Source organism: Ictalurus punctatus, chromosome 17 (assembly GCF_001660625.3).
Source record: "Ictalurus punctatus breed USDA103 chromosome 17, Coco_2.0, whole genome shotgun sequence".
Taxonomy (NCBI): domain Eukaryota; kingdom Metazoa; phylum Chordata; class Actinopteri; order Siluriformes; family Ictaluridae; genus Ictalurus; species Ictalurus punctatus.
The window spans coordinates 3,612,091-3,627,071 of NC_030432.2; the positions used below are offsets into that span (position 1 = coordinate 3,612,091).

A 14,981-nucleotide genomic window follows, 5' to 3' on the forward strand; every position below is an offset into this window, starting at 1 on the left:
TCTGATAGACTGCTGAGAAAATGGTCTCCCATATTTAGCATTTCCAGCCCGTTTGCATGTATTTTTTGTAATCCTTTTATTAATACAAGGTAATAGCCGACAGAGTGAATAAATAAACGAGTTGAATAAATATGTTTAAATAAATAAGATTAACACGTTTGGCTCATTTCTGTTGCCTGATTTGACTGCACGATGATGTGTGACAGCATAGCCCCGACCTCTGCAGCTCTTGGTACAGTGCAGATGGACCTGTCGGACATTTTATTATCCACACCGGTCTTCAATTTTCACCTGACACGAGATCTACAGTTGATTAATATGATATAGATTGCATTTCGGGTTGAAAAAAAAAAGAACGCAATCCCTTCCCTTTGTATGGATTAACTGATGGAAAACAATAGAACATAGAGAAGACTCGAAGATTAAAATTTCCCTCAGTGGTGGAACATTTATTATGAGGACTGTTTTCTGAATTGTAATTCCCTGTGCCTATAAAATACGTTGTAAAGGTTTTTTCCCCCCCACAATTTTGCACAAACAGTTATCTGTATCGATTAAATATTTCGGTCCCTTCTTATTTACAATTTATATAAACAATCTTGATAAAAGTTAGCAAAACCGCAAATATTCGTTTTTCTGCTGATGACACCGTTATTTACGGTTGCGCTTCGTCTTTTGAGGAATTGCAAACTGCTTTTAATTCTGTTCAAACTTTCCTGTCTCAGTCGAAGCTTGTACTTAACACTGACAGAACCAAACTAATGGGATTTTCTAAAAAAAAAGGCCCCGGAAGCTTCCACCAATTACTACTATTCATGGTGATGCAATTGATTCTGTTACTTCATATACATCTCTTGGGATTTTAGTTGATGATGGTCTTTCTTTTCAACCCCAGATTCAGCGATTTACCAAAAAAAATATATACTGGGATTGTATTTCAGAAACAAGGGTTTTTTTTTTTTTTTTTTGAGGCTAAAAGGAGGCTGGCATTAGCCTCTTTTTTGCCTATGCTGGACTATGGCGATATTTTATATATGAATGCTTCTGCCCAGTGTTTGAAATCAATTGACACCCTTTACCATGGAGCATTGAGATTTATTCTAAATGCAAAACTGTTACTCATCATTGCACTTTATATGAACGGGTTGGCTGGCCTTCTAGGTACCTGTAGGCTTAGTCACTGACATATTTGTGTGTGTGTGTGTGTGTGTGTGTGTGTGTGTGTGTATATATATATATATATATATATATATATATATATATATATATATATATATATATATATACACCATCAGAGATTTGTTGCGTTTTTGAGATATGTCCTCACTTCCTGGCCACTTCACAACCAAATTTGTTCACGTTTTATACATATATACATATGGTATCTCACAAAAGTGAGTACACCCCTCACATTTTTGTAAATATTTGGTTATATCTTTTCATGTGACAACACTGAAGAAATGACACTGTGCTACAATGTAAAGTAGTGCCCGCTAATTGTTTTTAAGTCATTGATGAAAGCTTTTGAGACTGGTTCCTTGTCCTGCCAATGTTTTGAACTGGTGTCATTAGGTTTTTGATTGTACTTTTTGACTTTTTATTTGTTTTATGTTGTCTGTTTGTAACTGTGAAATGACTCGCTGCTGGCTATCTTGGCCAGGATCTCACGAGGCTTTCCTGGTTAATTAAAGGTGAAATAAAATAAACAAAAATAAAGTATGCAAGCCCACTACCATTTGAATGCAGCAGTAGCTCAAGTGGGATAAATATGTACCTAAAGACTACATATATAAATGATTACAGTATTAATCATTGATAACCCCACAGCAGGAAGGGCACACTCATTTGTGCAAGACACAAAAGCATAAAAGGCAGATACACTATACCATTCCGTCCTTAATCTTGCGAGGAAATGCAAAACGTTCGCAGGGGAACTTGAATGTATTTCAAGAGAACATTTCCCATATCAGTTTCAAAAGTTTTTAGATGCATAATTTTTCAGCCTATCCCTTCAGGGCTATGGAGAAGAGAGGTTTTATCATGTACAGCAATAACATTTTAAACTGGCAAGTCAGATATTTAAATGGTGTTGATGTAGAAGCTATCAAATTTCATCCTATTCAGAAGCAGGACAAAGACAAATTGATTGACATTGACATATGTGATACTGACACATTAATATGAAATAATTGAAATAATTTTCCTAACGGGGAACATTTCCTCACTGTCACAACGCTAGAAGGCATCTGTGATCTTTCCGAGAGAGCATCTGTGATCCTTTACAGAGAGCATCTGTAAAGAGAGCATTTGCAATCCTTCAGAGAGAGTATTTTTTATCTTTCAAAAAGAGTGTCTGTGATCCTTCAGCGAGAGACATCCAATGATTATTTAGCTGAATGAGGCCTTCAGCATGGATTTCATTTCACAATATACTTGCTTGTACTGTATATTTGCCTGACAGAGAGCAATTTTTAATGTATTTGAATTGTACTGACTTGCTGCTGAATTGTTCGTTACGCCTGGCTGCTGTAGAGAACGGCACAGGTATGGCGTACAACACATGCCTACTCAGGCTTGGTGAAATGGTGTTTTCCGCAGATCTGGGGATTGAAGGTTGGGTGTCATGTCCTAGTATGTGTAATATATACATTGTTTAAAGACATTTCAGGTATGATGTATATGACCAGTGGATGAATATTAGAAATAATAAAGACTAAAGGGCGCACGGTGTCTTAGAGGTTAGCACGTTCGCCTCACACCTCCAGGGTCGTGGGGTTCGATTCCCATCGTGGCCCTGTGTGTGCGGAGTTTGCATGTTCTCCCCGTGCTGCGGGGGTTTCCTCCGGGTACTCCGGTCCAAAGACATGCATGGTAGGCTGATTGGCATGTCCAAAGTGTCCGTAGTGTATGAATGGGTGTGTGAATGTGTATGTGATTGTGCCCTGCGATGGATTGGCACCCTGTCCAGGGTGTACCCCGCCTTGTGCCCGATGCTCCCTGGGATAGGCTCCAGGTTCCCCGTGACCCTGAAGAAGGAGTAAGCGGTATAGAAGATGTATGGATGGATGGATAAAGACTAAAGACATATTCGGACTGGATTCGTTTTATATGGGGAGGTGTATTTAGTTATGTAGTTATTACTAATGTATCTCTGAAACTGTGAATGTTATGGAACACTATTTAGCATGATATTAGGTGTAAGTTGAGATGCACCCACATACAGAGGACAAACTAGCTAGCTCACCTTAGCTAGCCAGCACAAAACATTGATAAATAATTAGGGAGGAGGCCATGGAAAGACTAAACCAGAAACTTGACTCATCATGTATTTCGAACATGTGCTCTCATGGAACCGGTCCCAAAATGCTTTATACTATCCTGTGTATCAAAATGGCACATTTTAATGGGATGAAACATACTTGGGCGGTCATCAAAATACACTGTGGAAACACATGCCGTTGACAAGTACAGGACGTTTGATGATATAGTGGGCAGGTATAGTGTTAGTTTCTATCTCTTGGAACTATATCTGAAAGATGTATTTATTATACCTGCTATTGGCCTCACTGTGTGCCATCTGCAACCTCCTGGTTGGAAGCCAAACTCATTTTCTGTAAAACACACACACACACACACACACACACACACACACACACACACACATACAGACTGAGCAATTCATTTTCATCATGAGGGTTTTATAGGGCTTCCAATATTTTTAGATGAATTCTCACTTTTATTTTAGTCCTGTACTGCCTTCTTTCGCACCCTCTCTTATCTAACACCGAGAGCAGAAAAGTGCTTAAAGAGGACTTGGATGGTCAGGAAGCTGAAAGAAATGCCATTGATCTGTAATCAGTATAGAAACATTCAGGCCGTAGAAGGCAAACACATTCCTTCTGTAATCATGAAGAGCACAATGAAGATAGGAAGTGTAGAAAGCATTATGTATAGGTATCAGACGTACAGGTAAGCCTTCATGCTGGAATCACAGAATCTGAAGAAATGAGAAAAGAGAATAATGTTTTTTTTGAACAGATATTACGTTTCTTGTTGGAATTGATATGGTACTTAATTTTTCTGGGGAATGTTCCTGGGGGGGGGGGGGGGGGGGGGTAATTAAAAATGAAAGTCTATTTGATTGAATTTCATTACTATACCAGTGGTATAGTAATATACTGTAATATTTCCTTTCCTGAAAAGAAAGTAACATTCCGTCCCCGTGTTGGCCGGAAGTGAAACGGGATTAAATTGGGCATGGTGTCTTTTACAGGAACCTGAGCTCTCTCATTACTGAACCTGCCCTTTTCAGAGCCCCGGAGCTAACGTGCTAACACAGGTGTTAATGAGATATCGCAGGGACATGCTGCTGTGACAACCAGCTGAGCCTAGCACCTAGCGTTCACTATTCAATTAATCAAAGCACGATTTATTCAATGGTTGAGATGTTGGCAGCTCTGACACTAACAGCATATTGTGCTCCACAGAATACTGGTCACAAGTCTGACCTGTTCTTAAATCAAAACAGCTAAGAAGCACCTGCGGCTCCTGAAAATACCTTTGCTAAAAAACTAATTAACAAGGTCTGAAAGCAAAAAAAGTGCTGAAGTACTGCAGTGAAGCTGGGATAAGTCTAGAATACTGTCATAGTGGTTCTTGTGCTATATTGTACCTAGTATGCTGTTTTTTACTGCTTGATTTTGCAGTAAATAACATAAGGCAGGTATTTATTGCAATACTTTAGTACTTTAAATGTGTTTTACAGATTGAAAGTGTAGCATCGCTGATATTTCTGGAAAAATATACACAGTAGTGGCAATTCATAATGTCAGAAAAATCACTTCTGTAATATTTCTCTGACTATCCTGCTATAAAACAAACACTGTTAATAAGTTTACTTTAAAACTAGGCATCTATAGCGTTTACCTGAAGCAGCGTAGAAATCTTGTAATTTTTAAAAACATTTTTGTTTTATTTTATAAAAAGCATATCTTCGGTTATTTTAGCAAGCGCAATACGTTTTCATTTGAGATAAAGCTAGGCAAACTTATGTAATGCTAACCTAGCTAGATATACAGGTGCATCGCAAAACTGAAATATTTCCAGCCTTTTTTTTTTGTTTTAATCTCGATGATTACGGCTTACTGCTCGTGGAAATCAAAAATCCAGCATCTCAAAATATTAGAATAAAGAATTTATAATGCAGAAATGTCGACCTTGTGAAAAGTATGATACTCGGTCGGGGCTTTAATACTTTTGCAGGAATTACTGAATCAGTGCAGCGTGGCATGGAGACAATCAGCCTGTGGCACTGCGGAAGTGTTTGTTATGGAAGCCCAGGTTGCTTTGATAGCGGCCTTCAGCTCGTCTGTATTGTCGGGTCTCTCATAGATTCTCTATGAGGTTCGGGTCAGGAGACTCGGCTGGACAATCAAGCACAGTAACACCACGGTCAGTAAACCAGTTACTAGTAGTTTTGGCACTGGAAATCAGCATCTCCATAAAGCTTTCAGCAGATGGAAGCATGAAGTTCTCTAAAATCTCCTGGTAGACGACTCCATCGACTCGCGGCTTGAGAAAACACATTGGACCAACACCAGCAGATGACATGGCAACCCAAATCACCACTGACTGTGGAAACTTCACACTGGACTTCAAGCTACTTGGATTCTGTGCCTCTCCACTCTTCCTCCAGACTCTGGAACCTTGATTTCCAAATGAAATGCAACATTTACTTTTTCACCTGAAAAGGTGACTTTGGACCACTGAGCCACGGTCCAGTTCTTTTTCTCCTTAGCCCAGGTAAGACGCTTCAGACGTTGTCTCTGATTCAGGAGTGGCTTGACACTAGGATTGCGACACTGTGACATCTCTGTATTATAAATCCTTTATTCTAATATTTTTTTTTAATATACTGGATTTTTGATTTCCGTGAGCTGTAAGCCTTAATCATCTAAATTAAAACAAACAAACAAAAAAAAGGCTTGAAATATTTCACTTTGTGTGTAATGAATCTAGAATACTTGAAAGTTCTACTTTTTGATTTAAATAATTTAAATAAAAATGAATTTTTCCACGATATTCAAATTTTTGGAGTTGCACCTAAGGTGTATAATCTTGACTAGCCTGGTTTCGAAAATGAACTTCTCCATGATATATTGTGGCTGTTTTAAATAGATAACTTATTGCTTGCGTTCTCTTTCTTTGTCGCGAGTTCTAAAACCCGCACTCTCAACTCGCGACCAAAGAATTTGCTCGTGATGTGCGCTTTTTGTCCGCGACAGAAAAGAATCGGGCCGAAAATCGTACAATTTATGTCTTTTTTTTACATTTTATTTTTTACAATGTAAACTGTGCTCTTAAATGACTAATGCGTTTAATGGAATGTTTTCCGATTAAAAAGCAAATCGCACAACAACCTAAATGTGTTATGAGTCCCTACTGGGCTGGCTGTCTCCAGAATTATAGCAGCATTTTAAAGTCGTCTCGCTCTACCTCTTGCTCTCTCTCTCTCTCTCCCTCTGTCTTTCTCTAGCTCTCTCTGTCTCTCTCTCTCTTTATTTTATGTGGACTGTAATGAGAGTTGATGTGTGTGTCTTGACCTTTTACGCACTACGTGAAGAAGAAGAGCAGGCAGTCGGTTGGCTGATGAAAACGGTTTAGACACACAAAGATGTGTGTGTGAGAGAGTTTATAAAATGAGTATAAATGTGAGTGTTGAATTGTACATGAAAAAATGTAACCAATCACGACCATTGTTGGTGTTAAGAAGAAAGATAAATGTATCCAATTTAGTCCTGACAGTATGACAAAAACACTTGTATAGAAGACTGTACAGCACTGCACATTATCCATGTAGCTATTCTGTGTGCGTCTGGCTTTTGTACCATGTCACACCCTCCCTCCCTCTTGCTGTCTGTGAATGAAACACAGTAGTGTTCTAGTAGTCTGTGTATATTGGAAATTCCTTGTCTCCTAATAAGGCAGCGTGTTTTTGCAACTCCGCCGACAGTCGCCATTTAAACCGATCCTCTCAACCCCCTTGCCATTTTCTCATTAATGTTCGTATTCGCCTTTGTGCTTATTAATAAACCATAACTACATTCTCTTTTCTTCAATAATCCCATTACTCCAGTTGCATTACATTTACCTTGGCTGCCTATTGCGTTTCATCTTAACTACAAAGTTGTGCTAATGACATATAAAACTCTAAATGTTATAGCTAATGGATCTCATACCGATCTCCTGAAACAGTATAAAACATCTGGAACACTTCGATCACCTGAGGCAGGTTTGCTATTAATGCCTAAAATCAATCGCAGCTCAGCTGATGGTAAATATCTTTTCTTTGATCACGCTTAAACACTAAAGGCTAGCGTTACAGAAGATAATAGGGATGCAGCTTCTATAAATCCATATCAAAAGACCTGCTTAAACAGGCTTTAGTCATAGTTCATGTCAACATAGACATTAATGAACAAATCTGTAATAACTTATGAATGGACTGTAAATCTATGAGAATTTAGGAAACGTTTAACATAACGAAAGGCCCAGAACTTAAGAATCCTTCGTTGGCTGATCTACAAGTGACCCTTGATCAACAGAAGGCTTGCGCTTAGTTTTTGCAAAGTGCCGAGGATGGGATATAATGTTTCAGAAGATCAGCAAAATACATCAGAGCTAAAGCAATAAGCGCTTTAAAATATCCTAAGACGTTTAAATGGAGAACGTAATCAACAGGTTTTTCTCTGGAGGAAATAGAATGCTGAAATTTCAGTACTTTTCTCCCACGTAAGAAATTTCTGGCAGTTGTGATTGCAATTTGAATTATTACATGAAGAATTGTGCAGCCCTGGTTTCATTTGTCATGCATTAAATATGACATGCATTAACCAAGTCCAGTGTACGGTAAGTCCCGTGTGAAATTCCACCAGCTGGTGCAACTGCAGCCTCTCCTACACCGAGGGTGGGAAATTACATGCACACAAGTACAGTACACAGTTAGGGAAGCATGGACTCTGAAAAGGGATGGGTCTTTCGCATGCGCAAAACAGCTTGTTTTCTCTAATAAATATGCAATTCGGGGTGTTTTACCTCTTAGGTGCAAAATTCACAGCTCTGCTCAGGATAATTGATTCGTTTTACACCAGCATTGCGTTTGACTAAACCACGTCCGGGAAGGCAAATTATTATTATTATTATTATTAGTAGTATTATTGTTAATTATTAAACCATGCCATTTATTAAATCTGATTAATGAGTACGTTTATCCACATTGTGCCATGTTGCGTCTTGAAAAAAACAAAATGTTCTCAAAATGCTGGTTTTTTATTTTATTGTTGCTGTGGTAAAGTTGCATCCATATTTGATATTATACAGATTCACACTTCCTCCATGCCTCTGATGCTGATAGCATTCGAACAGAGCCTAGGGTTCCAATCCTCTCAAATCTAGAATTGGTCAAAAACTGCTGTTCTTCGGTCAGAATCACCAGCAGAGCATGCCAATCATCACAGGGGGATGGATGTCCGAAATGTGCACTGTGTCCTTACGATGGTCGAGGCCGAGGCACACCTGTTGTGCGTAATATGGAAAGAGAAAACCATTTAACGACACTAGCAGCAAGCTTATGTGTCTAGGTGACTAGACAAGCAAAAATGGGTTCAAAGTTAGTGGACGCTATGGTGCGCTGTATCATTCTATGAATAAAGTGCGCCCATAATGTTTTAAAAATCCACTCACTGAAGTAGAAGAGGATGAGAGGAGCCTACCCCCTACCTTGGTATACCTGCCTTACAGGATACCTGTGACTTCAGCCATAGTCACAAGCTGCCAAGCGATAGCGCTATACTATGTACAGACATGTGGTACATGCGTATGAGGCAAGAGGAAAGGGATAGATGGTTGTTTGGCAGCGGTATTTATTTCAAATAATGTGCTGTAGGACATTTGCAAAAATTTATCGACTGTCCGTGGTTGTTAGGAAGAACAATTGATGAGACTGTGCATGCAAATGAGTTATTGTTTGGGATCTTATTATTAAATGAGGGTATTTTCTCATTTGGACTTAAATCCGTGAAACATTCGGTGTAAAGAGAGTATGCTTTTAGACACTGCTCTGCTTGTGTTGTTCATGCTCTCAGGAAGCGAACACCAGCTCATTTAAGTCTTTATTTCTTATAAAGTTTATGGTTATTTCCTCCCAAATATAATCGGACCCCAGAAAACACCAATATCAAGCCATCAAGTGGATGCAGATGTCTTTCGGCCAGATACGGCTGTGCTTGGAACTCTCCGTCTTGGTGGAATGAATGAATTTAAAATGTGCCTAACAGCAAGACAGGTGATTGATGCCATGATTACTGGGGTAAAATGGCTTCTGGCTGTGCTCTAATAAGAGTGAGCTCCTAACTGGAGGGCAATCTCATAATGTGTCTACGAAACCCAACCGTCTTAATTACACATGAGGGTTAGGTTGGTGATGGATAGATGGAATAAGAAAACGACAGTGCAGGAAGAACTTTAAGATAAGCTGTGGTCTAGTATGTCTTATATATATATATATATTTAGAGATATTAGTAGATATTCTAATATCTGTCATAGATGTGACAAACAAATAATAAAAATCAGCCTACAGCGGATGTCTTTGGGAGGACCCATCACCCACCATGTCTAGGTCTATCAACTTTTGGCCACGCCTTCTTTTACAAGTGTTAGCTTTGAGGTAGTGTTATAGAACCTGCTCATCTACAGGATGGTTATTATTACTCTTTATTGTCCTTTGCAACTTGACAAGAACTGACCACCGGGGCACTGCTTCTAAAGGGTGCTTGGACCCCGCAGATCGCTGCTTGCTGCTAAGGCTTCTATGAACAACCCTGCAAGTTGTCAGAAATTCGAACCCATTATTATTCAATGGACCCTTGAAGAACCTTCGAAGTACCCCTTTTTCTAAGAGTGAACAACGTGACCTTGCTATGTACTACATACTCCAAATGAAAGGGAAAGACCCAGAAAGGGAATCACCTTCCCTTGTCAAGACACATCTTCAAGATCAGTTTGACTCTTATAGATTCAGTTGTCTTCACTCCACTTGTTTTAGACCTTTTATTTTTAGTTGTTATGTCATACAGCTTTTCATACTATAGTGTCATATGTGTGGTGAGCCTATCAAATAAATTCTTTCTTGAATAACGAGGTTACGTACATCGTATGCCAGTCAAGTCCCTTGTTGCACGAACTGTTACTATAGAAATGATAACGTATTAGAACGAGCACGTTAATATAAAGCTGTGATTTGGTGTTACTAATTCTGACTGTTATCTTCTCTATGTGTTACTCTGTCTTTTCCTCAGGTGGGCTGCTTTCTCTCCTTTCTTTGTCTCCGTTTCACACCACGTCGTCACTGCCTAAGCATAGAAGCTATGGCACCGTCTTCTCTCAGCTCTGTTGTTTTCCTTCTATCCTCGTGCATCCTCCTGTCCCTCCTTCCATCTTGCGCCTCAGAGTCCCAAAGAGACGAAGAGTGGAACGTTAATGTCACGGTGATGGAGTCATATGATAATCCGTTGTCCACTAATGGCAGTTCGAAGCACTGTGGCGAGGTGGTGGAGTGTTTTCCAGGGATCATCCTGCCTGTGTGGAAGCCTAACGACTCCGGACTCGGAGGCAAGATCGGCCGTGCTGTTGTCTATTTCGTCTCTCTGATGTACATGTTCCTGGGTGTGTCAATCATCGCAGATCGCTTTATGGCGTCCATTGAGGTTATTACGTCACAGGTAAGACAGTTAATTGATTGCTAGACAGTATATCCAATTCCTTACGTTCTGAAAACCATGAAACGTGTGTTGGGGATATCTGATAGTGGGATTATAAATCATTACCGGAGTAAAAGGAGCTTGGGATCAAACCCCAGATCCTAACGCTGCTGTGCCAGCAAGAGTATTACAGTTCTATCAGGACTTGTATAGTATTACACTTTCAAGTTTCAAGTTTGGGAATGTGTGTGCGTGGTGCCCTCCAATAGATTGGTGTCCATCCAGGGTGTATTGGCTCTGGGTCCATCGTCTTTTGGCCTTCATTTTCCAACTGCATCCTTCTGTCTTCTTACCATTTTACTAAAACTGTAGTAACACCAGCTCTATCCTTCAGGAGAAAGAAGTTACGATCACTATGCCCAGCGGCGAGACGACGGTAGCTACAGTACGCATCTGGAACGAGACCGTGTCCAATTTAACACTAATGGCGCTAGGCTCCTCGGCTCCTGAGATCTTACTGTCCGTCATCGAAGTGAGTTATCGTTCGTCGTCCGTCTTTATTTGTCTGTTATCACGTGTTTTCACGAAACATTACTCAAAAAAGCAACGGACAGTTTATTAGCACCAAACAGCCAAACACGTTTTAGTCTGCAAAATAAAGAAGCATACTTTTACACCACTCTCAAGTAATCTTTCGCAGCATTATTACGCATATTTTAATTAATTTACTCATAATCAGTCAGCGACTTAAGTCCACAAGCTAGGTCAATGATTGCTTGGGGAAATTGACACGTATTCAGAGACCTACTTCAGGTGAATTTCTGGGCTCCGCCTTAATATTATGCAAACCACCTGTGTGTAGTGCACACTTCCAAAGGCGGCAGATTTTTCTTGGGGTTTTAAAAAAGTGACTAGACCACTGCGTTTAAAAACGAGCGTCGGCTTTAAACCTGAAAAAAATCAATAAATAATCAGCGATAGGAAATTTGGACTGAATAAGGAAATGATAGTAATGTTTTGGTTAATTCGATACGGTCTCCATTAAAGAAAATTTGCCAGTGGTTTGAAGGACAAGCTTACCAAGCACTCATCTGCTATGCTTATACTGTCGCTCAGCTAACTAGTAATTAATGAGTGGTGTCATATTTGTGTATTTAATATTGGCCTCGAATGACATTTCCAAGGTTTTTTGAGCCCAAGATATAAATTTCAGAGTAATATATTATATGTGATTACAGAAAACTGGCAAACAATGGCACTGGACTGAGGTCTGAATATTAATATGCCCAATGTCAGTATTAAATCCTCACTACGTGTGTGTATTTCAGCCCTGAATATGGCACATCATTTGCGTCTCTTCTTAGAGATCCAGTACAGAGTTATCTAGGAAAATTCAACATGCTTAACAGATGATTAGTTTTTGCAGCACTCTTTTAATAACACATAAAATACCGTATGTGTGTGCATATGTGTATGTGTTTGTCCTATGCGTCCTAGGTTTGCGGTCATGGTTTTGAAGCAGGTGACCTGGGTCCCAGCACGATCGTCGGCAGTGCCGCCTTCAACATGTTTGTGATCATTGGTCTCTGTGTGTGGGTGATCCCTAACGGAGAGGTGAGGAAGATCAAACATCTGAGGGTCTTCTTCATCACCGCCTTCTGGAGCATCTTTGCGTATATATGGCTTTACCTTATACTCGCCATCATCTCACCAGGAATTGTCGAGGTATGGAGAAGTGATAGAGTGCATGCAAAGTAGTGAACGTTGTGTAGGGGGAAAAAAAAGGCGTGGCTTTCCCACTTTGCAGAACAGAATGAGAACGCCTAGACTCGGAAAAAAGGCGTAGAATGAAGATGTGAAGGATCGTAACATATAGGAGGTGTAGAATCAGAAGGTATAGAGTCCGATGTGCATAGTTGCATAGAATGAGGATGTATAGAAAGAGAATATACAGAATGAGATATGCGTAGGTGTATAATATAAGGATACAGTGCAAAATTCTACAAACAATACCCCATAATGACAACGTGAAAGACGTTTGTTTGAAATCTTTGCAAATTTATTAAAAATAAAAAACAAAAAAGCACATGTACATAAGTATCCACAGCCTTTGCTCAATACTTTGTTGAAGCTCAGTTACAGCCTCAAGTCTTTTTGAGTATGATGCTACAACCTTGGCAGACCTGTTTTTGGGCAGTTTCTCCCATTCTTCTTTGTAGGGCCTCTCAAGCTCCATCAGGTTGGATGGGGAGTGTCGGTGCACAGCCATTTTCAGATCTCTCCAGAGATGTTCAATTGGGTTCAAGTCTTGTTTCTGGCTGGGTCACTCAAGGACATTCACAGAGTTGTCCTGTAGCCACTCCTTTGTTATCTTGGCTGTGTGTTTAGGGTCGTTGTCCTGTTGGAAGATGAACCTTCACCCCAGTCTGAGATCCAGAGCGTGCTGGAGCAGGTTTTCATCAAGGATGTCTCTGTACATTGGTGCATTCATCTCTCCCTCGATCCTGACTAGTCTCCCAGTTCCTGCTGCTGAAAAACATCCCCACAGCATGATGCTGCCACCACCATGCGTCACTGTAGGGATGGTATTGGCCAGGTGATGACTGGTGCCTGGTTTCCTCCAGACATGACGCTTGCCATTCAGTCCAAACAGTTCAATCTTTGTTCAATCTTTGGTCTGAGAGTCCTTCAGGTGCCTTTTGGCAAACTCCAAGCGGGCTGTCATGTGCCTTTTACTGTGGAGTGGCTTCCATCTGGCCACTCTACCATACAGACCTGATTGATGGAGTTCTGCAGAGATGGTTGTTCTTCTGTAAGTTTCTCCTCTCTCCACAGAGACACGCTGGAGCTCTGTCAGAGTGACCATTGGGTTTCTGATCACCTCCCTGACTAAGGCCCTTCTCCCCGATCGCTCAGTTTGGCCGGGCGGTCAGCTCTAGGAAGAGTCCTGCTGGTTCCAAACTTCTTCCATTTACGGATGATGGAGGTCACTGTGCTCATTGGGACCTTCAATGCTGCAGAAATGTTTCTGTACCCTTCCCCAGATCTGTGCCTCGATACAATCCTGTCTCGGAGGACTACAGACAATTCCTTGGACTTCATAGCTTGGTTTGTGCTCTGACATGCATTGTTAACTGTGGGACCTTATATAGACAGGTGTGTGCCTTTCCAAATCGTGTCCAATCAACTGACTTTACCACAGGTGGAGTCCAGTCAAGTTGTAGAAACATCTCAAGGATGATCAGTGGAAACAGGATGCACCTGAGCTCAATTTTGAGTGTCATGGCAAAGGCTGTGAATACTTATGTACATGTCCTTTTGTTGTTTTTTATTTGTAATAAATTTGCAAAGATTTCAAACAAACGTCTTTCGCGTTGTCATTATGGGGTATTGTTTGTAGAATTTTGAGGAAAATAATGAATTTAATCCATTTTGGAATAAGGCCGTAAATAACAAAATGTGGGAAAAGTGAAGCGCTGTGAATACTTTCCGGATGCACTGTATAGTGTATAGAATCCGAATGGGTAATATGTATAGATGTATAGAATCAGAAAGTATATAATATAATCAGAATATATAGAATGAGAATGTATAGTATCAGAATAGCTAGAATGCTTTAATCAAAATGTATAGAACCAGAATAATAATATATAATGTTTATGAGTGAACATGTATTCAGTATTATATTCATATACAAAGACAAAGAAGAACAAATAATTGTTCAGCTTTTTTTTTTCACATTTGAAAATAAATAAATAAATTTGTGTGTGTGTTTTAATGTGCTAGGTTTGGGAGGCCCTGGTCACTCTGTCCATGTTCCCAGTTTGTGTGATTTTGGCCTGGATCGCTGATCGCCGTCTCCTCTTCTACAAGTACATGTCTAAGCGTTATCGTGCCGACAAGAGGACAGGGGTTGTCGTGGAGACTGAAGGGGAAATGTCCCCTAAAGGAGGGGATGTGATCATGCGTGGGAAGTTTCCACCAAGTGCGTCAGCAGGATTCATTACCCTGGAACACTGCCAAGACGGGCCTAACAACAGCGCAGGCACCATGGCAACCCTGCTGAAGTCCAACAGCGCTACCATTAACATGGAAAGTACAAAAGAACTGGACGAGAGCCGCAAAGAGGTGAGAGGATACACATCCACTCGCTTACACATATACACACTCACACACACACACTCAACCAGTCCACATTTGTGGACTTAACCTGGAGTGACCTC

At 40.3% G+C, this 14,981-nt stretch overlaps 1 protein-coding gene across 2 annotated transcripts in view; it reads left to right on the forward strand.

Moving 5' to 3' along the window:
• slc8a2b (solute carrier family 8 member 2b) overlaps positions 1-14,981 on the forward strand; it is a 38,756-nt gene that overhangs the window by 14,835 nt on the left and 8,940 nt on the right. For both annotated transcript variants that reach the window (XM_017490329.3, XM_017490330.3), the window contains exons 2-5: positions 10,357-10,779; positions 11,153-11,290; positions 12,256-12,483; positions 14,545-14,886. In XM_017490329.3, coding sequence (XP_017345818.1) covers positions 10,426-10,779; positions 11,153-11,290; positions 12,256-12,483; positions 14,545-14,886 — 1,062 coding nt within the window. In that variant the 5' untranslated portion in view covers positions 10,357-10,425. The remainder of the gene's footprint in view (positions 1-10,356; positions 10,780-11,152; positions 11,291-12,255; positions 12,484-14,544; positions 14,887-14,981) is intronic.